A 21,663-nucleotide genomic window follows, 5' to 3' on the forward strand; every position below is an offset into this window, starting at 1 on the left:
CAGACGATGGTCTCTCCCACTACGGCTGCCCAAGGCCTTACACCAGCCGCAAACTCCCACCGAATCTCCTTTGCACGATCCGATTCACCTCATCGAGTACGGACTCAAAAGCCTCCCACCACCCTTCACGAGCTTTGCTATTCCTTTGCATCCCTCTCAGATCTTCCTCATCGCCGCTGCCGCTCGAAGAGTCGATCTTCAGGCCCACTAAATCCCTGAGCTCGTTTTGCCAGTGGCGCAGCAGCTGCTCCACTTTTTCCAGATCGTCCATCGTGCTACCTACGAGGACTACCTCCACTGAGCTTGGAGTCGAGCTCGCCTTCTTGGCCTTGGCAAACCCTGCGCCCAAATCGGCAGCGGCACGTCCGTCACTACCGGCGATGCACCTAGTGAGAAAGGCAGAGAATTTGGCTACATCGTTACTCCTAGGTCTCTGCATCGCATGTCGCCGGATCCAGCTACTGAGCAGCTCCTGTACCTCTTCCGTCGCTGAGCGATCGCGGATCCGTGGGAGAAGGCCGGCCTGCTCCTCGCACTGAGCGACGCGTCTGGCACGAGGACCGAGCTCGAGGGGGGCAATCTCGCTGCTACCGTTCACCAGAGCAGACGCGACATTCGAGGAGGCGGCGGTGAGTTGAGCTGCCGCCCTCTGTCTCTCCGCCCGTCTCTCCTCTGCCAACGTCCTCTCTTGCCTATGCGCAGCCAATTTAGACCTTGCCTCTTTTCCCTTCAGCGTGCGCGAGTGCTCGAGGAGCGTCTCGCGCTGCATCCCCTCCGGCAGGGCTCGAAAGACGTCATAGTCGATTTCGAGCTCGAGGAGCTGCGCGCGTGTTGCCTTTGATGGGTCCTTGATCCAGGCTGGTTGAGGTGGGGCGAGGGTTTGAGGCTTTTCGGAGCGTAGGCGTGCTGGAAGGGGTGGGAGGGCGTTACTGCGGGTAGTGACAAAGGGTAGTATGCGCTGATGTGATGGAGAAGCCGTCTTCCTGGCCTTGGCAGGTGACGAGGACAAAGAGCGCGTCATTGCCGGACCAGGCAGGGCAAGATCTCTCCCACTGGAAGCAGACGAGCCTACTGCTGCTAATCGCTTCGACTCTCTCAGTACCTCCCTTCGTATGGCTGGCGGAAGCTCGGACAGCACAGAAGGGTCGAGTTGAGACATTGTGGGTAGTGCGAGCGCTTCTGAGCTTGTGTTCGATCTAGACTGATCCTGTCTCTCTTGGCTGCGCAAGATCGGCTCGGCCGAGCGTGCTCGAGACGGTGCGGGTCCAGACGGCGCGACGTGGAGGCGCTTGTTGACATGAGGACTCGGTGGACGCTCTGGCAAGGGCGTGAGCTGACGCTGGCTCTGACTGTGTATCTGCTCGAAAGGACCAGCTTGTAACGTCTCTTCTCCTTCATCATCCTCATCGTCTTCGGCTTCTTGATCAGTAAGCCCAGCTCTGCCTCGCTGCATGGAAGCCTTCTCGCTAGGCGGTATGATATGCACTTCTTGCTCTGCAACATCTGCCCGTTTCACAGACGATCGCAAAGGACTTGGGGCCACGACGGCCGCTGTCGGCTGCTTTGTCGGCGAGACTTCCGCTCGAAAATTGAGCAAGGACTGGCCTGCACGTGGCTTCGGTGGGCCAAAAGTCTCCGTTGGCTCAAGCTTTGTACAGCTCATTGCAATTCCCCTCAACTCTCTCGCATCCGCTCCTAGCGACTTGATCAACTTCCAAGCGACCTTGAAGATGGCATCGGGCTCGTTCGTGGCTACGCCCCCAGGTCCGCTCATTGCTTGACCTCTATTGTGGACGTCGCAGATGCCATGACCAAGGAACTTGGGCGCTTCGACTGGAGCAGCTGGGTCTCGCACCATGATAATCGTATTGAGCTGACGCCCTCGTAGCTTGTACTTGACGAGACGATTCGACACCTCTTGCGACAAATTGCGCACGAATTTCTCTGCCTCGTCCTGATTGGCAAAACGAATACCATAGTTGACTGCCGCACCCACGCTCTGCCTCTGCTTGGCACCTTCGAGCTCAGCGCGGTCGAGACCATACATCTTGTCCCACACTTGCTTTCCAAGCTTGGGTCCAAGTTCAGCTACGAAGCGAGATTGGGAGGCAGATTTCTTGAGCTCGGCAATGTTGGACGTGCCAAAGACGGTCTCGAAGCGGCGGCGAGTATTGTAGCCTACACCTTGTAAATCGTCGATATCGAGCTTGCCCAGGAAGGTCTCTAGATCCTCGGCCCGTAGATGGTACGAGCCGCCGGGCTTTGCGTACCGCGTAGCCAGACGAGCCTGGAGTACATTCTCGCCGATCCCGATACTGGCCTCACAGCGCGTCTGACGCCGGATTACATCTCGCAGCGCTTCTGCCAACTGCTTTTCCTCCGTCCAATGCACTCCTTGACTACTGACGTGACCTCTGTAAGCGGACAATAAAGCGCGACGCTCCTCGTCGCATTCCTCGTCAAGCGGACGGTCCCGAGCTTCTCGCATCGAGTGAAGTAGCCTGGAAACGTCGATCAGAGCTTCGTCGACCGATACGGCTTCTATTGCGTCCGCATGGGCAAGTAGTAGCGCATAGAAGACGATCGATATGTCTTTGTACCCTTCAAAGTCGTACGGGATCGGATGGATATGAGGGCATAATTGACGAGCACGACCCAAGCTCCAGCCATTCTGGACCCCAAATTCTCGAGCAATGTAATTGCACGAAGCAATCTCAGAGGTGCTGTTCTCACCTGCCCCAATACCTTCGGAAGAGCCAGCATGGCATACCACGACTGGCTTGTCCTTGAGATCTGGGCGGTCTCGTAAGCCAACGCTGACGAAGAAGCTGTCGAAGTCGACGTGCATAATGACTCTGTGCATTCCCTTGGGCAGGGTCTGACTACCCTCCTCCTTACCGGCATCCTTGAGAGCCTGACTGACCAAATCCTTCAGCTCGCCTTTCCAAGTACTCAGGTAATGCAATCTAGACTTTGCGAAGAAGCCAGATAAGAAGGATTCGCTCGTGGCTGTATTCTGCTCACGCCAGGAAGGGGATGCCAGGAGCCTCGCGGCGTGAGTATTTGATGGGCGCTTCGAGTAAGGATGACCGGGGTGCGTAAACCCCGCTGCTTCGGCCGCTTTGCGACTTGGTGGGTCTGTCCCTATTGTCGCTTCCAATGACTTGACTCTAGTGGGCGTCACAGGGTGTGCGGATGTCTCAGTGCCTTCAGGCTTTACGGGACTGATATTGGATGAGAGCCCCACTGCTCCAGCCGCATCCTTGATGACAGGGTCAGGATCTGCCACTTCAGCTGATCCATTCAGCTGCTGCACATCCCTTGCGTCATGTCCCGTCTTGGCTTTGGGCTTCGGTGGTGTCTCAACATTCCGTAACCACTCCATATCCTCAGGGGTGAGAGGGGGTCCACTTGGCGGGGTCTCCTTTTCCGGAGCCTGCTCCTGCTGTCCTTCGGCTGTCGGCTCCATCGGCTCAAGATCAGCTTGAATCACCTGCTTGTCGTCTTGTTCGGGCGGAACCGTGCCTTCGGCGGCTAGAGCCGGCGGTACGTCTGGCTTTGTAGGGCTCGTCGACTTCGAAGCTTCGATTGCTCCTGACGGATTTCTTGATTTCTCGCCTTTCTTTGTCTTCTCAGCGCCACGCGTGCGCTGCAGCCCCGTCAGCTTTTTTTGGGCAGACACTCGCCCCCAGGGAGTAGCATCGGCTAGGTAGGTCGATGGTGAAGCGCCCGCCCTAGCGCCCAGTGACTTCTGTCCTACTTGGCCAGACGCGAGGTAAGAAGACGAGGACGAGGACATACCCTGTCCAGTGGCCGAACTTGCAGCATTTCCCGCTTGCACCAGTGGCTTGGCACCAGGCAGCTTTGCGCTCCCAATCGCCCCTCCGGCATCGGCCTCAACCTTGAAGTCATGCCATGCCAACCTCTTCCCAAGCCGAATACTCTCCGTAATCCATTGGGGCGTGACGACCCTGTAAGCTGCAAATTCGACCCTTTTCTTTGGAGTGAGATTGGAAGCGACAATGTGTGTAACGGGAGACTTTTGATCAAGATAGGCCATGAAGTTGCCTCCGTGTAGGACGATGAGGCGTCGCAGCTCGGCATAAGGCGGCACGGTATGCCCGTTGATATAGATTGTGCAGCCTTGAAACAGCGGGGGTGCTGAGGGAATCTCGGCCGTAGATGCTGATGAGCCAACAGCAGCTAATAGGGCCTCTTCTTGCTCCTTGAGAGAATGCTCTTGCACCTTTAGCTTCGCTCGCTTGTTGCGCATGTAAGTGCTGAAATCCCCAAACTTGAGCGCATCGTATGCGCCACTTTGCAGGTAGCACGAAGTGGGTGCAGCCGAGGAGGCATTCTTTGCCTCTTCTGCGACGGCCTCGGAGTGATCTTCAGCTTCTGAAAAGCGAGCACGCTTACGCCACGACGTGCCGCCACCTCTCGGCAGACCTTGGCCATTGTAGTGCTCTGGTAGCACCTCGGAAAGCTTCATGGTCGCCATCTTTGACCCATCTTCTTCCTCAGGAACGCCCCTCTTCAGATCTGTGGGGATTGCTTCTTGTTCCTCTCCATTAACTTTGATCGACCTAGACTCATGAACTCCAACAGCTTGAGTCAGCGGCCAAGCAGCGAGTGCATCGAGGAAGGCCGCATCATCCTCCGCTCCAAAGGACGAGGAAGGCGCATTCTGCTTCTGTTCCTTCTCCTCGCGGGTATCATCACCATCATCATCGTCCTGGTCTGTGTGAGCAGGGCGAGAAGCCATCCTTCATCTCGGAGACATGATTCGGGGGTGATGGGTATCGTATGAGATTGAGCAAAAGGGGGCGTGGTGAGCAGGAGGGTGGAATGGATGTCAGGCCAGAATGAACTGACAAGGCGGGGAGCGGAAAGGGAGAGGTGCAGGCGAGTGGACGCCTTTGTGGAGCAGAGGTCATGTCGAGGAAAGGGTCCAGGCTAAGGCCACAATCGCAAGGATCATACTGCTTGGCAAAGAGATCATCACAAGTCGGAACACTATACAGAGAAAGGGCTAAAGAATGGTGACTGAGGCATTTCATGGCAACGTCTCCCTCTACACGGGCTCATAGGCTCCTCCCCTACTCCCGCCCTGACCCGAGACGGACTTCCATGCATGTCGACCGGCATCCCTGCAAAGAGTGACAGGCAGAGGGGGCGTGAGCGAGTCAGCATCGGATCAACGGTACCACCAGAGCATGGTTTGCCTTTGAATGTACTCACTGTACGAGATACGGGGCCTCTCGCCAAAAGTCCCGATGTGGGATTTCTGCAACACCATACCGTTGGTGGTTCTGATATGTGCCCAGGGCAAAGTAGACGATGAAGCCAACAATGACGCTGCGATAGAGAGGGAGAAAAAATCTCAGCAGTCGACTGTCAGCATCTCATACGGGACGCTGAGCTTCGCCCTCGCCTTTCACTCACAGGAAGAAGAACCAGCTGAAGAATCCCCACCCTCCCCCTGCATCACTCCCTCCCCCGCTACTCCCTCCACTCCCACTTCCCGAGGACCCATCGCTCCTCTTTGCAGGACAAGCCACGCTACTCCTCCAATAAATCTTTGCCTTTCCCTCTAGACTCTCGTACCCCCTCCATTCCAGCTTACCCGCATCAGCAGCCGAAGCCGTTGGGTCACAAACCATCTTGATCTCCACCTCCTGCCGCCTCCCCGCGTATGTAGGACCGTGGAACTCCCATTCGAGGTTCTGCTCACCACCACTACCGTCACGGTCCCCTAGTGTGACTTCATAACCGTAGTCTTCTGTCGCGAGTGGGATCACCTGAGTGATGACCTCTGGACTGGAGCCCCTGGCAGAGGAGATGATTTGGCAGATGCGGGAGGAGCTGGGACAGGCTTCGTCTGCGGGTGTGGAGGAGGAAGGGGGTGGAAGCTTGGCGCAGACGTTTAGAGAGACGGAGGTGCGGGTTACGGAAGGAGGGGTGGGGAGGGAGGAAGTGAGGATGATAGGTTGGGCAAGGGCGGCTAGGGGCGATAGGTCGCTGGAGGGTGGGAGAGCAGAGCAGAGCAGAGCAGCGAGATTATGAGGATGTCAGCTGATCGAACTTCACACCAGGATCTGCAATGGTACCGTGGTTCGCTGAACTCACTATGTGACTCCATTGATCACAAGCGGGTGATCGCAATTCAGCGGATTGGAACTCTTGACATCTGCGGCCCGAGCTTCGGGACTGGCCAGGAGAAGCAGCACTGCAGCAAAGAGGAGTGAGGAAGGGACACGCAGCGAGCGCGTGGCTCTGCTCTTGCCGACTCGAGCCATTGGTGGGAGGGAGGAAGCACTAAAGGCAAGACGAAGTGAAGTCTATGGTCGATGGTAAGGGAGAAGTGGTAACAATTGAATCCAGGCTGTCGTCGCCTGCCAATCGTCAATCCGCTCTCCGCACTGGGTCCGTCCGTGCCTGCGTCCACGGGGAAATTTTTTGATTCTTGGAGCCACACCACCACCACCTCGCTTCTCGCTTCTTTCTAACCGACTTCCATTTACAAGCTAGAATAGTATCAGCCCCTTCAAATCACGCAGCATGCCGACTACACCGCAGACCAAGCTCACGCCAGAGCAAATCGACGATCTGCTCTACTGTGCCCGGGCGGGGGAGACGGACGATCTAGTGGCCTACTTTGACGAGCTTCTCGCCGCCTCTAGCTCTTCTTCCTCCTCAGCAGCAGCCGCGGCAAATGGTACAGGTGCAGATGGGGAAGAAGGGTCAAGGGAGGAGCGGATAGGCGCCTTGTTGGAGCAGGCACTGGATGAGGGTGGGAATGGTATGCTGCATTATGCTTCTGCGAATGGACACCTGGGTGAGTAGCATGATGCGCTTAGAGGTCCACCGAAGGGTCCGCTCACTCTACACCTTGTTCGCCCTGGACACACATAGCCACCCTCTCCCTCCTCCTCCCCAGTTCTTCACTCCCCCTCCTCCTGCATCAGAACGCATCGGGCAACACTCCCCTTCACTGGGCCGGCCTCAATGGTCACCTCCCCATCGTCAAGGCGCTAGTGGGGAGAATCGATGAACTGGAGAAGCAAAACCCCGAAGAGGCGAGGAGGATCAATGTTCTCAAGCATGAAGAGGAGGCACGATTGAGGGAGAAGAGAAGACTGGCACTCAAGCGGGAAGAGAAGGGCAAGGAAGCTCCAGCTACAACAACAACTACCACAAATACAACTTCAGCAAAGCAAGAGCAAGAGGAAGAGGAAGAGAGCAAAGGCGATCTCGATCTCGAACCCGAGCCAGAGCGCTCCCTCTGGGACATTCGTAATCGTTTCGGACGCGGACCTACCTCAGAGGCACAGATGAACGAGAGGGAAGACGTTGTGCAGTTCCTCCTGGGACATATGGTTACTGGTGGTGAGGTAGGGGCAGCGGCCACTGCTGCTGATGCTGCTGCTGCTGCTGATGCGGAGGAGCAGGGGGGAGCTGTAGGGAAAGGGCAAGCGGAAGGTGCTAAGAAGGAAGGGACGGACGGTGAGGGAGAGTTGACTAGTAGGACAGAAAATCTCACCTTGTCTGCAGCTGCTGACGACAAGGATGTGAGCAGTTAGACGTCCTCTTTTCTTCGTCAAGATGAAATACAGAGGCTTCGTAGCCATCTATCCATGGAGCAGTAGTGGGCAGTGATAGGATTGTTAGCGATCAAGGCAGACTGTTCTCGACGGGTCTTCAAACGAAGCCACTGCTTTCATTTCGGAGAGGAGATGATGCAACGATCACTCAGAACGAGATGTGGATGGGGACGGGGACGGGGACGGGGACGGGAATGGGGACGAGGATAAGCAAAGGGACGAGAAGACGGATATATATATAGACAAGTCGAGACGCCACTAGGAGACATGCGTAGTCGAAGGCGGAGACCATGATGATGATGATGATGATGCTGGAAGAGAGAATCATGGGAGCTCGAGCTGGGAGATTATAAACAATGGCCTACATTCAGACTATCGTCAAGCAGGCCCACACACCCACCCAATCGGCAATCGAAGATTCGTGCTTCAGGGTCGATCGAGCTGCCTCTCTTTGCCCTTGCCGCGAGAGGTCTCCTCCTCCGCCTCACTTAGTTTCAGACTTGCGTGCAAAGGGTCCCCATCGATGGCCACTCGGGGTATAGCGGGATGACTGCCCTTCTCTGACTTTGCCACTGCTCCTGCCTCCGAGCCTTCTTGCTGAGCATCGTCTGCTGTCGAGCGATAGCCTCGCCCAAGTCCAAGCCCATGTACATTCGCGTGCGAAGCAGCAAAGTAGGTGTTCCCACTAGTCGCACTGCTACTGCCACTCCCACTCGCACTTCCACTTTCCCTTTGCAGATCCGAAGCGCGCGGAGTGCTCTCCCCACTGCCTATGCGGGGTGAGGAGTCGATTGTGGACATAGGTGGGGCGAGGCGGACGGCTGCGTGGCCGTTGGCAGTAGGAGGATGTTGTGTACGGCTCGCGCTACTGCTGCTGCTTGAAGACGGTGCCGGCAATGACGAGACCGTCCCTGCTGCTCCTACTGCGGGGAGCGCCTCAGTCCAAGCTCCCTGTGTTGTGAAACTCGCCGGCCTCCTCAGCATGCCCGGCTCATCTCCACTGACACTTCCACTGGCGCTGCTCGATCCACTTGCGTCATCTTGTGGATCGTGGACGTAATCTCCTTTGCCATTCTCCATTCTGTCCAAAGTCTCGTACCCAGACCGGCCAGACGTGCCAGAGGCGACCGAGCCCCTGCGCTCCACTTCCAGCATGGTCATGCGTCTCTTCTCCCGTTCTCGCTCCCGCTGACGCGAAGTGGCGGGCTGGGGAGTGATAGACCGGAAGGGTACGATCTGCGCGAGGGACTGCAGCGAAGAGGACGAGGAGGTACGAGAGTCCATCGATGCGGGAAGGAGATTGACAGAAGACTGCTGCCGTGGCAGATTGGGCGCTTGGAGCTTCCACTTTCTCGTAATGCTGTTGCTGCGTGAACGCCGCCCGGCTCCCCCACCCATGGCGTTCAAGGTTGCGTCCGAGCCGGGAGCAGTGGTTTGCAGGAGAGGATTGGGCGTTGAGCTCCTGCTGAGATCGCTCGAGAGAGGGAGGACAACTTCTGCGTTGGAGTCCCGCCGTCCGTACCATCTGTAGAGTGGTTTGAGCCAAGAGGAGAACAGGCCCTCGTTGCCCGTCTTACTGATAGAGATAACTGGACTTGTGGTGGGACCGAGCAAGCTACCTCTCCTCATTCCTCTTGGTGGAACCGAGGCTCCATGTCTCCTGTCCAGCGTCAATTGAAGATACTCTCCGTCACTATCCTCGCTCTGCAGGGCACCGTGTGTGTCCTCTGGACCAGCCGCTCTCGGTCTCCTGCTCATAGTCGACCCTCCAGCTCGACTTCGGCTGTACCCAGGGACTGGCCGCGAGGAGGAGGACAGACCAGTGGGTAGGTTTTCCTCGTGCTCTTCGTAGATGATGTCTGCTGCGTCCTTGGCGGCCGCATCAGCGGCATACTCCTTGTGACGTCGGGCCCGCTCAAACTCCTCGGGCGATACGCGCGAGTTCCAGAGGATGCAGAGGGCGCCACAGACGGCTATTGTCGCGATCGTCAGGAGTACGAAGTCCCGTTTTGAGTCATTGGGAATCCAAGGCCTTCGGCTGTCAGGATGAACGAATCGACGAGGTCAGCGGGTGGTAAAGCGCGGACGGACCTCAGGACCCCTCTTCTTCCTTTACTCACGCAATGACCGGCTTCGAGACTTTTGGCATCAACATCGTCAAGGCGATGCCATGCTCATCCTTCTGCGCCCTCTTGATCCAGCTCAACATCATCCTCCCAGAATTGATCAGAAGACTGCTCCATCTCAGCACTTCGGGCGTGATGCTATTCGCTCCGGCTGTCCCTCCAGAGGCGACGGAATCCGTCACTGCAGACAGAGAGTCGAGGAGGTCCGGGTCAGAGACTTCGGCCCCATCCTCAGCTTCTGTTGGTACAGTCCCCACCACAACAGCCTCATCTACTTGCAGACCTTTCAATCCTTGCGAAGGCGGGATCGATCCGTAAGGGCCTTTCCCGATAGGCTTGGTGATGGGCCGAGCAATTGAGTCTTGAGCGCCTCCTTTTTGTAGCTGTTGGTACTGCTGCCGACCTTCCTGTGAGGCCTGCGTCCAATCTTGGGCCTTGTCCCGCCCCTCTGATCCCCACACGTCCTCGTCCTCGGCAAGAGCGTCCTCTTCTCTATCCTTGCTCTTCCCAGATTCTCGACTCTCGCCCTTGTCGTTGCGATAGATGCTCGGCAGTCTGGGATCAATGTTGGGTCTCAAGCCCGCCTCATTCCACGACTCGCCAGCTCGCGGCATAGAAGACTTGAACGGCAATCGATTCTTCAAGCCCATGTCCTCCAGGTAGGCAAAGGCCAGGCGATTGGGAGGCTGCTGCTCCGACAAGGCAGAAGGTGAAGCGGAGGACTGGCTTCCGTCCGACCCACGACCACGACCGTTGCTGTTGGTAATTCTGCTGTTGTACTGATGTCTCGAATTGGCAAATGTGAAGACGGCGGCGGAGGTATTCTTAGAGTGGGGAGCCGAGACTATTGATGTTGCCTTGGTGGAAGCGTCGGGGTCGTTGCTGATGCTGCTATATTGTAGGGTGCCATGAACCTTGGCTGGGTGGAGGCGATGTGTCGAGTCACGCTCAGTGTTGAGCCGGAGACCCTTGACAGAAGAGAGGAGAGGCTGCGATGCTACTGAGGGAGGTTGAGGGGTGGGGGTGTCTTGCGATGGCTGCACCCCAGCGGCCGTACGACCAAGAGACAGGGTAAGGATAAGAGCTACCAGAAAGGTGCGTCTCGCGGATGGCTGAGTCATTCTCGAGGATGACGGCAATGACAGGGATGATGGAATCGTCCCTTCTTCCGCCGAATGAGTCTCATCACACCTCCTTCGCTTCAGTCGCGGAGTCCTTGACCTCCTCCATGGCGAAGAAGGTGGCGGAGACAGGGGCGTCTCGCCAGTCATCGAGGAAGAGGCAAGGATGTTGGCACCTGTCTGGTGCGCCATGCTCGAAAGATAGTTGACCTGCTACCGGACAGGCAGAAGACAAGCGACCTCGCTGCCTCTGAGGCGCAGAGAGGGGGGAGAAGCTAGAACAGCTCTCGCGTTTTGGTTTATTTGTAGGGGTCAGGTGATGAGGAAAGGTGAGAATGTCATGGAGAGGGGCTGAGGTGGTGTATATGCGCCTTGACTAGGGATGCGAGATTGATGCGGCTGCGAGGAGGAGGGTGATGAGCAGGAGGATTGCGATTGCGGCGGATGGTAATGGACGTCGAGATGTGATGTTTGTTTGCGCAGAGGAGGGATAGGATGCACCACGGACGACGGACGACGAAGGTGGATGGGACGCACGCACGCACGCACGCACGCCCACGCCCACGCCCACGCCCACGCCCACGCCCGCACCCGCACCCGCACCCGCACCCGCACCCTCGGCATCGCACGCCGGGCCAAAGGGGCCTCGGGCGCGGGCGTGCGGGTTGAGCGTCGTCGCTGCTGTGCCTGTGTCACTCGCCCTTCTCCCTCGCCCCCGGCGGCACAGGCCAACTGCCACACCGCCACTACCCACTCACCGGGGAATTCTCACCCACCTCGCCTCCATCTACGCACGTCACGGCTCAACTCCGATTGCAAAGTGCCAACTCCATTGCGCCGAAAGGGGGGGGGCAGGGGGCCGATAGTACCACCAATGGGGGTTTCGTCGCCTTCAAACACAGAGCAGACGGACACTTTGGGGCCGCACTATGTATAAGTCTTATTGCCATTGAGAAGCTTCTACACGTCGCAGAGCCCTTCAACCGTACCTTCCCTTGCCGAAACGCTTCCGTGACCTTCCGTCGCTTACTCCTCGTGATACTCCACGTAGTTCTGTTCGTTGGTCAGTCCAGAGGTAAAGGGGAGAGGTGGAGTCAGTCTTGTGTACTCTCGCTACGGCATGCTGTTCCACGGCCTCTGTTTCACTCACCCCTGGGAACAAGCCCCTCTCACCACTGCTGACATTGAGCCCACTCCACCACTCATCGCTGGGAAACTCTACTTCCTCGATGCGGTCCCCCTCTTCAAAGGTCAATTCGCCCTCCTCTGCAGCGCTGTACTCGTACAGGGCAATGGCAAATGGACCACTACTGCTGACTGGCGGCGCAGGAGCAGCTGGTGCAGGAGGAGGCGCTGGAGCGGGGGGAGGAGAAGGAGGAGCAGGAGGAGCGGGGGGAGCTGGGGGAGCCTCGGGTATGGCCGCTGCTGCCGGAGCGGGGGGAGGGGGAGGGGGCGGCGGTGGGGGAGGGGGCGCTTCTGCCTCTGGCTCAGGTTCCGAGACGGGCATCGGAGGAGCAGGTGGGGCCGGAGGAGGAGGAGGAGGAGGTGGCGCTGCGTCTTCTTCAGGCTGACCTCCAGAGGTTACGGCAGGTACCAGCTCAACATAGGTAGCCGGGAAAAGACCTTCTTGACCATCTGGGGTGACGCCGGACCACCAACCTTCGTCGATTTGTTGAATTTCAGTGATCGTCTGACCTTCCGCCAGCGAGATCTCGCCTTCTTCTGCAGCCTCATAGTCGTAGAGGACGACTGCCTTGTCGCCAGAATCGGAGCCTGCGCCATGGCCGGATGGTCCATCATCGGCAATCTTGGTAGTAGCAAGTGTCTCTGCGACTTGAGAGACTGGAGGGGCCGCAGCAGCAGCAGGCGGGGCTGGCGGAGCGGGAGGAGCCGGCGGCGGTGAAGGAGCTTGGGGAACAGAATGAGCGGCCACGGCAGAAGCTCCTAGGGGAGCGGAGCCGGCCATCGCTGCTGATGCCTTTCGGTCCTCCGCCTCGCGCTCCTGCTTCGCCGCTTCCTGTCTTTGAGACCAAGTCAGCTTCCCTGCACCGCTCACGGCTCTAGGAGCAGGGGCAGCCGGCGCCGGTTCGGCAGCGGCCTGGTTGAAGGGAAAGGATCGCGAGCCTAGCTTTCCCGGCTTGCCCATTCGTACGGGCTCGTCTGTCGTGGGCATATGGAGGAGAGTGAACGGTCAGCGGACATTAATCGTACGCAGCGCACACAATGAGTATCTCACAGGATGTACCGACAGGCTTGATCCTGTCGTCTTCTGGCTGGGAAGCTGGCGGCGCCGTTGCTGCTGATGCTGTTGGACGAGGTGCAGGAGGTACCGACGCTTGGACTGGCGCGGGAGCTGGGGCTGGGGCTGGAGCTGGCTTAGGGGCAGCTATAGGGGCTTGCCGAGGAGCAGGAGGGGGCGCAGATGGCGCTGAGGTTGCTCCAGATCTGATGTCGGACAGCTCATTGCGAATAGGCTTGTACGAGGAACCAACTGGCTCGATGACATCCTTCTTGGCGCCAGACTGCATACTCTTGATGTCTGGCGCTCCTACCGGCTTGTAGGAGCTACCCACTGGGACGATGGGACCCCCTCGTTGAGTGTTGGCAGCGTCTCCGCCAGCTCCATACTTTGCTCCAGAAGAATCGGTCACCCTCTGCATCATGGGCATGGGGAGTGGGGCGGACAGAGTCAGTATATGCTTTGGATGGAGAAACTGTGCGCAACGTTGAGAGAGCAGTGGAAGCGTCTCTCACCTTCATGATAACAGCTGGCTCGACGTCCGCGTCGGAGCGGGCTTGAATGGCAACGTGATACGCTTTGAGGAACTGGGCTACAGATGCCGAGTGGGACGAGAAGAGGCCCTTGCGGTTCTCTGGGACACCATCGCCGCACCAATTGATGAGGACGAACTTGGGGAGCTTGGAGTTGGGGTCGATGACTCTGGCAAAAGCATACTGTATGCGACCGTCGGAGAACTCTTCAGAGAGATAGTCGAGATCGCCCTTCTCTGCGACTTGTACTCGGAGATCATTTGAGTTCTTCTCGTAGGTGAGTACGAGGTAGTCCTTCTTGCCATCGAGGACAGCCTCGTAGGCCGAGCGGATGGCTGGAGACGACAGGTTTACGCCTAATGACATGATCGGCGACAGGGGGGCAAGTGAATAGGGAAAGTAGTGCAAAGGGCTAGCTAGGAAGGGAAGGAAGGGACGCTGAGTGGTTTGTGCTGGGTGCCATGTGGAGAGGAGCACCGCCAAGGGGGGCCACGCGCACGACGGACGGACGAACACACACACGCACGCACGCTCACGCCCCGACATGATCTGGCGGCCCGTGACCGAAATGGGACAGGCGCGGCAGACGCGAGGCGCAGAGACGAGGCGCAGGCGCAACCAATTTAATTCACACCACTCGCACTCACCACCGAACACCACCCATACACACACACACACACTCACTCACGCCCCCCCTGTACGCACCTCTTCCATCTATCCATACTTGTACTCACACTCCACAAGCAGCTGCCGGACACGAGGTAGTGTGGCAGGTGGTAGATTCTTCCCTCGTGCGCCTCGGTCCTTTCCCCCCCCCTGCTTTGCTTCCATCACCCACACCAGCCTCGTCAACCTCTTCCCTCTTACGCCATTGAGCCACGCCTTCGGACCCCTCCCCCGCGGCTCACCCTCGCGCCAGAAGCAGATTCCATCAGCACCTTGAGCATTCACCGCTTTCGTTGTATGACTTGAGACGACCACAGGGCCCACCCAACATCACCAACCACTTCGTCCACGCGCCCAGCCCGCTTTCCGCCGCGCCGCCCTGCGCCCCCGGAAGCTATGACCACCTCACCACCGCGTCTCGATCAATCGGGCGTGGTGGCATCGAACACGGACAATGGTCGCGATACCCTGCAATCGAATCGCAAGAAGGATGCAGGCGCCACTGGCTCCGAAGGCGAGACTCCACGTCACCCCAACTCGGATGACAGCATCTCTGCATACATTCATGCAACCTCGTCCCCGCTCGAAGGACAGACCAAGGCTCGCTCATCTGATGGTCGCTCAGTCTCGAGCATCGACAGCTTAGCAGATGTGAGGGCAGGCAGAATAGCCTCCTCACCCCTGGCGCCTCGAGACGTCAACGCGGCAGCCACCATGGCCTCCCGCGACGCGACACCTCTTCTCCGGACTCCACGCCGGCCAGAAGAAGCCTTCGGAGAGGACGATGATGTAGCAGCTGCGTCCGGTATGCTCAGCTTACGAGCCTCCCAAAGCACGCCTTCTGGACTGTCTGGCTCGATGGCAAGGCTACCGTGGACAGACACCTTCGCCTCGCCAAAAGCACATCAGCGGATAGCAGGAGCCTCACAATTCGTTGTCCACTGCGACGACGAGAGAGAAACAAACGAAGAGTCGACTGCCAGAGCATTCCGGCTGCTTAGAGACGGAGCTCAACACGATGCGGTCTTGTTCACAAATGGGCTGTCGCAGCCCTCTCTCGCCTTCTCTCAGCCTGAGCCCGCCCAATTGCAAAGTCCGAATTGGCAGGCCTCAAGTAGTCACGCGAATGACCAAGAAGAAGAGGAGGAGGAGGAGGCAGCTCGCGACGCAGTCATTGACCAAGCTGAGACCTCGACCGACACAACTCGCGTGGACACCACAGCCGACGCGTCGCAGGCATCTGAAACGACGCTACCCCTCGATCACCAAGGGCCAGATGGTGAAGACGCATCGGGCAAGAAGCGGCGGCGGCGTACGAAGAAAGAAGAAGCAGACGTTCTGGCTGCCATGTAAGTATGGAGGCTGCCATCGAGACCGACCCCACAGATACGCTGACGGAAAACTTCCATATCCCGATCGACCCCGCTTCGTCGCGCTTCGCAGCTACGTCAAGACTGCTTTTCCCGATTCGGTTACGCGACAACGGCTTGCGGATCAACTTGGCATGACAACTAGGTGAGCACGTCAGTCTAGGTCAGTGTACGGAGTCGAGTCCTAACAATGTCTTAAACACCCGATCTCGACCTTCTCAGAGCCGTCTCCATCTGGTTCCAGAACCGCAGACAGGCAGAGCGGAAACGCGCCAGTCGCTTTGGCTCTAGCGAAGGCGCAGCCGTCTTGTCTCCTAGTGCAGCCACGTCAGCTCACCCTCGTTCTGTTTCCGACAACGTCACATCGATCATCGCTGCCGCAGCTGCTGCCGCACCCGACTCTAAAGTACAGCGATGGCCTCCGTCTCTGGACGACGTCGCCTCTGCCCAGAGGAAGTCGCCAGAGAGTGACGACGGACGGGCTCAATTGGCTTCCAGCCTAGCCAAAAGTACCGCGCGCTCAGATTCTTTGGTGCCAATGTCGCCTCCCACGACTGATGAGGAGACTGAAGAAGACAAGGAGAACCGCCCAGTGGTAGCGAGTCTGCAAATTTCGGATGCACCTGCTGCACCCCTTGCGAAAGGCAAGCCCCGCCAGGTGTTGAGGGATATTCGAGATCTCGTGTTCGGCAATGATTCGCTTCCGCCGATATCACCGCCTGACAGTTGTCACGAGGACGAGCAGCCAGATGTCGGAAGCTACGCAAAGGTCACCGCCAACGCGTCAACGTCGCCCTCCGACCGGCCACGTACTTTGGGTCGAAGTGTCAGCGCAAATGGCGTCCAAAGCAGCAGACCTAGCATGGATCAAGTCATCACTCGCTCGTCTTCGACTACTGCCATCGAGAAGGCCTACCGTCGCCACGTCCACTCTTCTGCGCGGAGATTCAAGTCTTTGTGCACCTCCAAAGGCGGTCGTGCCTGCATCGATGGCGTACTGTCGCCTCCTCGCAAGCGTCCCTTCATCAAGTCACTGTCAATGAGCACGTGTCTGCCTCCTGTCTTGGCCAGACTCATCTCGACGCATAACGATGACCAGCCGCGCCAGCAAAAGACCTGCGAAGTGGAAGACTTGGCTTCATTGGAGGAAGCCGCGCAGCGCGACCGCAATAGCCGTGAGATCCTAGCCAAGATGACAAGCAGCTCGAGTGGTACTTCATCTGACGTTCGTCAGGACACATCGACTGTCGATCTGCTTGAAGAAGACGAGGAGCGCACGCTTCGTCTTGCAGCCAATCGACGACTGGCCAAAGCCCAAGCAAAAGGGGAGGAGTGCTTCCCGCCAAAGTCGAATGCTCTCAGCGACATGACGGCTCGACCTTGGGCTCGCTCTGTTTCTGGCCCAGCTTCGCAGGGAAGGAGGTCGATGCCTTCCTTAGATATGGCTGCGAGCAGGGACCGCTCCAAGCCTAATCCCCACACGCTGATACCACGCTTACCATTCGCTCACGTATCCCGCCATGGAACGCCGTCCTCAGCTGGCGTTGCGGCTGCGCCAGACAAGGCACTTGCTCAAAGGACAGCGTCAGTAGAAAACAAGGTGCACAAGCGCAAATCTGGCGACGAGAACGAGCTGCGAAGCCATGCAAACAAGAAGAAAGGCAGACGCAGTAGCCGCGTCGAGACCTCGACCGAAGTCCCACGTGAAGATCAGGAGAATATAGCCCCCACGGAGCATCGCGAGAGCATCAGCGATGCCAATGGCTTGTCGACATTCGGCACCCCTCGTTCGGGTCTCGTCAACAAGCGCGCCTTTGGTCGCTCTGTGTCAGCTCAATCCGCCAGTGCGCACGACGTCCACCAGACCCCGCTCACGCGGGCTGTGGCTCACCCATCGCTGCTTTACGCAAGCACACCGCTGCCGAGCTCTATGGCAAGCCGTCACCAGCACCAGGGTGCGCCCGCTTCGCTTGGTAGCCGATCTGGCACCATGAACGCCCCCTCTCTCTCCGCAGATGCAGGCTCCGGGGGACGAGAGATGACTCCACGAAGCCTGGCCTTCACCCTGGGCTTGACACATGCCGGTGGCTACGGAGGTGGCGGACAAACGCCGTATGGTGCTGCTCTGCAGACACCGTTCGGTGGCGGCTCAGCAGGATCGTCAATTTACGCGAGTCGATACCTGCCCTCGAGCTCAAGGGACATTAGGGGATCTCAATCCAACAGCAACAAAGTCACGCAGCGTCCTGCATCGACCTGGAGTCCCATTGGCAAAGGCGGAAACGAAGCATCGATGCTGGGAGCGACACCCAGTCTGCGAGGCGATAAGCGTCGGGGAGCGGAGGGTGGCAAAGATGCGAAAGAGAACAATTTCCGAAGCGCTGAAGGCGCTTCACAAAGGGTACCCTTTGCAAAGATCAAGTCGCAGCCCACTCGCCCTCCCCCTCCCACGTTCAATGCTGCAGCGTTGGCGAGTGAGAAGAGCCGAGGAGCGCTACCTTCTCTTGCTTCCCTCTCCAGCGAGGATGCATCAGACGCAAGCATGGCTGCTCCCGCCCTGCGCAGGTCCTCCCGAAGCAGCCCTCGCAAGGGCAGCAGCGCCCTTCCCCCTCAGACGCCCACGACAAGCGCATACCGCAACAAAGCGCCTGCCTGGTCCAATGCAGACGACTCTGGTTTCGTTGACGGTGACGCGGAGCTGGATGAACTCATCGAGGAGGAAGGTGGGATGACCATGGAGTCGAAAGCTTCCAAGGGCGCGGGCTTCCGCGGTCGAGCTCTCGGTGGTGTCGAAAGTCCTACGAAGGTGCAACAGCGCCAGCGACAGGAGGATGCGGCTCAGGTTCTCCTGGGTCTGGCAGGGGAAGGAAGGTGATGACAAGGCACGAATTAGAAGGGAGAAAGTCAAAGGTGAAAAAAGGAGGAAGAAAAGCAGGCAAGGAGTGTATAGGGTTTTAGGGAGCGAAGCGAGGCAGGAAGAAGCATTTACCCACGTATCGAATCATCTCGAGAAGTTACATGATCATTGTCGCAGTTGCGCTCATCAGGCGACCCACTCTATCCACTCATGTATCCATCTACCATCTCGGCGTTACACACACCCTCACGCAAAACAAGGAAATACAAGCAGGCCCTTTCTACATTTGCTCATAGCCTTTGTCACGCGTGCGCCTGTGAAAGATGGAGTGGAGGCGCAGTGCGGACTGCCGGCTCGGACGAGCCCGACGGAAGATCTAGGCTCATTCCGAACCTTCTTCCTCGTCTTTTCTCATCATCTTCCTTCACCTTGCGATAGCAGCTCCTTTCTCTTCCTTCCTCGCTGCTTACCTCCCATTCATCATGTCGTCCACAGCCGTCTCTTTACCACAGGGCGGCGTATACGACGTGACTGTCTTCGGCGCAACTGGTTTCGTCGGCCAGCTCTGCATCCGACACCTCGTGGACCATCCCGACTTCACCTCTGGCGCCTTCACATGGGCCATTGCCGGTCGTTCTGCATCAAAACTCTACTCGCTCAAGCAGAAGTACTCTCTCCCCGCCAGTGTGGGCATCATTGAGGCGGACACGTCCAAGCCTTTGGAGGGTGGACTGGAGAAGATGGTCAAGCAGAGTAGAGTGGTGATGAATCTTGTGGGGCCTTATTCGGACTATGGCTCATTCCACCTCGCTGAGCTCTGTGCGCAACATGGTGTCTCGTACACTGATTTGAGCGGAGAGTCCCTGTACAACAAGAACCTTGTGGAGAAGCTGCACGAGACGGCCAAGAAGAGTGGGGCGACGCTGCTGCCTAGTGTGGGCTACGACTCGCTGCCGGCGGATCTGTCCGTTTACCTTGGCGCGAGGCGGGTGTTGGAGAACGCTGAGAAGAAGGGAGCACAGGTCGGTCATATTGAGGCTACCGCTGGAGGCAGCGTCATGGGCTCAGTGAGTCATATGAGATGGCCAGCGCTATTGTCCAGCTTTTGTGTATGCTGACCCTTTATCGCGTCTGTCTCTTCACCCTCGCAGGCAAGCGGTGGCACTCTTGCCTCCTGGCGATCGATGGTGTCAGGGTCAGATCCATGGCAGATGCTGTGGCAGAAACCCACCGCCATTTGCGACTCTCTCTACAAATCGTCCTCCAGTCCAAAGCCTACATCTGAGATACTACTGCGCTATGCCCAATGGCTGCCACAGTGCAATGGATACGGAGCACTCAATCCCCTCGGCATCCACAATGCCCGAGCTGTCTACCACACCGCCGCTCTACTGAATGTGGAGCCAGACAGCGACGACCGCAAGACAAAGTACAGCCCCACATTCCAGTTCGTCGATTTGCTGGTACACGCAGCCAGAGCCCCCTCGCCAATCTCTTGGTTGGTTGCCATCATCGCCTCTTCGGCGGTACGCATCGTGGCGCTCTTGATGGCCAATTCTGCCCTCGTGCGGAGTCTATCTGCCAAGCTCGTACCTGTGGGTACTGGTCCTTCTGAGAAGGCACAGCGAGACGGCTTTGTGAACATGAAGACGCTCGTCGTAGGCTGGAAGTCGGTGGACGACGTCAAGGGCGGACAACAGCGGACGCCCATTGCTGCTAGCGTTGCCCGATGGAAGGCCTCAAAAGCCGATCCTGGCTACCTGATGACCTCCCGCGTCATCTCCGAAGTCAGTCTGCTCGTCGCTTTTGATCGGAAGAATGGAGACAAGAAGATCCACTCTGGCGTGAGGACGGGCGCAACGATGAGCAAGAATCCTGCACCCCTCGTCGAGCGACTGCAAAAGTATGCCAAGATCGATATCGGCGTCGAGGATTGGGACTATGAGAGGAAAGGCGTCTTCAACAGTCTAGCTGGAGCTAGCTCTAGCACATCGTCCGTAGCAGTGGCATCAGCAGAAGCGAAGGACGCACTACCCCTGTCACTACCTGCTGATCCGACCAACTCTTCGCCATATCCTCACTGCCCAGCAGGCTACATTCCTCTCTCTGAAACGGACGGTGACATTATCCAGATTACGTATGAGCCGCTGGATATTGGCAAGATGACCGAGGAGGTTTCGTCGAGGTGGGCCGGAGCAGTCGTGGCTTTTCTGGGGATGACGAGGGATGATCGGACAGCTGGTAAGGGAGAAGAGGAAGGTGAGTGTGAACAGAGAGGGAGAGGCCAATAGGAAACGCAGTACATTGACCCGCGGGCGCTTCTTGCCTTCCCTCCAGGCCGCACACTTTCCGTCGCTCGTCTCGAGTACGAAGCCTACACCCCCTTGGCCCTGGCGACTATGCGTTCCATTGTCTCTCGAGCCAAGGCCTGCCCACCCGAGGAATGGCCTCCGCAGCCTGCTTCCCGTGAAGACAAGGCCGCAATCAAGGCTTCGCTCAAGGAGGTGGTCCTCTCCCCCGACTTTCCCTCATCATCAGAAGAAAGCACACTGCAGCTCCCCGACGAAGCAGACGAGTCCCTCTCCCGTCCTACCAACCCACTGAGCATCGTCCGCATCGCTCTCATCCACCGCATCGGCCCGGTGGCCCTCAAGGAATCTTCGATCCTCATTGCCGTTTCCTCGCCACACCGACGCAGGGCGTTTGAAGTTGCAGAGTGGATCTTGGAGGAGACGAAGAAGGAGGTGCCGGTCTGGAAAAGGGAGGTGAGAATCAGAGCTGATGAGCAAGGGGGGCCGTCGAGGGTTGCAGGGGCTGGGAATGAGATTCGGGAGGATGGAGAAGGATGGGTAGGCTTGAGGGAGGCGGAGAGGCGGGGAGATGTCAAGACTGAAGGGTATCAGGTCTCCTGAGGTCAGATGGGTCTGACCCTAGTTCAGCTGCTGCCAACGTCAGCCTGCCCAGTCGTAAATTTGTGTCCTCTGCTCTGTATCGCTCCTCCGTACTCTTTACATTGCTTTGCAATACCGCTTCCGTTCATGACGACCAATGCTCGAAAACCTCTCCCGCTCCCCCGTTGGCCCGTGCGAAAATTCCAGCTCTTGAAGTGCTCCTCAAGAAGAAAAGTCTGCAATGGTGCAGTGCAGC

General features: G+C 57.9%; 6 protein-coding genes across 6 annotated transcripts; 3 read left to right on the forward strand and 3 right to left on the reverse strand.

Annotated features, from left to right (window-relative positions):
• Positions 1-37: 37 nt before the first annotated feature.
• BCV69DRAFT_277889 (hypothetical protein) lies at positions 38-6,299 on the reverse strand (the record flags this gene model as incomplete). Its single annotated transcript, XM_025491175.1, has 4 exons — positions 38-4,740; positions 5,242-5,312; positions 5,446-6,021; positions 6,130-6,299. 4 exons carry the CDS (start codon positions 6,297-6,299, stop codon positions 38-40), a joined length of 5,520 nt encoding a protein of 1,839 aa, XP_025347281.1.
• A 181-nt stretch (positions 6,300-6,480) lies between these two features.
• On the forward strand, positions 6,481-7,707 carry BCV69DRAFT_283655 (hypothetical protein). Its single transcript, XM_025492787.1, has 2 exons — positions 6,481-6,838; positions 6,916-7,707. Exons 1-2 carry the CDS (start codon positions 6,562-6,564, stop codon positions 7,581-7,583), a joined length of 945 nt encoding a protein of 314 aa, XP_025347282.1. The 5' UTR covers positions 6,481-6,561; the 3' UTR covers positions 7,584-7,707.
• Positions 7,708-11,327, reverse strand: BCV69DRAFT_313318 (hypothetical protein). Its single transcript, XM_025495020.1, has 2 exons — positions 9,725-11,327; positions 7,708-9,642 (listed from the first exon to the last, which is right to left on the reverse strand). The coding sequence occupies exons 1-2, from the start codon at positions 11,041-11,043 to the stop codon at positions 8,031-8,033; spliced, it is 2,931 nt and encodes a 976-aa protein (XP_025347283.1). The 5' UTR covers positions 11,044-11,327; the 3' UTR covers positions 7,708-8,030.
• A 440-nt stretch (positions 11,328-11,767) lies between these two features.
• Positions 11,768-14,061, reverse strand: BCV69DRAFT_283657 (hypothetical protein). Its single transcript, XM_025492788.1, has 4 exons — positions 13,606-14,061; positions 13,088-13,505; positions 12,002-13,011; positions 11,768-11,904 (listed from the first exon to the last, which is right to left on the reverse strand). The coding sequence occupies exons 1-4, from the start codon at positions 13,987-13,989 to the stop codon at positions 11,878-11,880; spliced, it is 1,839 nt and encodes a 612-aa protein (XP_025347284.1). The 5' UTR covers positions 13,990-14,061; the 3' UTR covers positions 11,768-11,877.
• Positions 14,062-14,269: 208 nt separating this feature from the next.
• BCV69DRAFT_313320 (hypothetical protein) lies at positions 14,270-18,808 on the forward strand. Its single transcript, XM_025495021.1, has 3 exons — positions 14,270-15,638; positions 15,733-15,804; positions 15,882-18,808. Exons 1-3 carry the CDS (start codon positions 14,686-14,688, stop codon positions 18,532-18,534), a joined length of 3,678 nt encoding a protein of 1,225 aa, XP_025347285.1. The 5' UTR covers positions 14,270-14,685; the 3' UTR covers positions 18,535-18,808.
• A 67-nt stretch (positions 18,809-18,875) lies between these two features.
• On the forward strand, positions 18,876-20,849 carry BCV69DRAFT_220498 (hypothetical protein). Its single transcript, XM_025489816.1, has 2 exons — positions 18,876-19,583; positions 19,668-20,849. The coding sequence occupies exons 1-2, from the start codon at positions 18,999-19,001 to the stop codon at positions 20,805-20,807; spliced, it is 1,725 nt and encodes a 574-aa protein (XP_025347286.1). The 5' UTR covers positions 18,876-18,998; the 3' UTR covers positions 20,808-20,849.
• Positions 20,850-21,663: the final 814 nt, after the last annotated feature.

This window comes from Pseudomicrostroma glucosiphilum (genome assembly GCF_003144135.1).
Source record: "Pseudomicrostroma glucosiphilum strain MCA 4718 unplaced genomic scaffold BCV69scaffold_9, whole genome shotgun sequence".
Lineage (NCBI taxonomy): Eukaryota > Fungi > Basidiomycota > Exobasidiomycetes > Microstromatales > Microstromataceae > Microstroma > Microstroma glucosiphilum.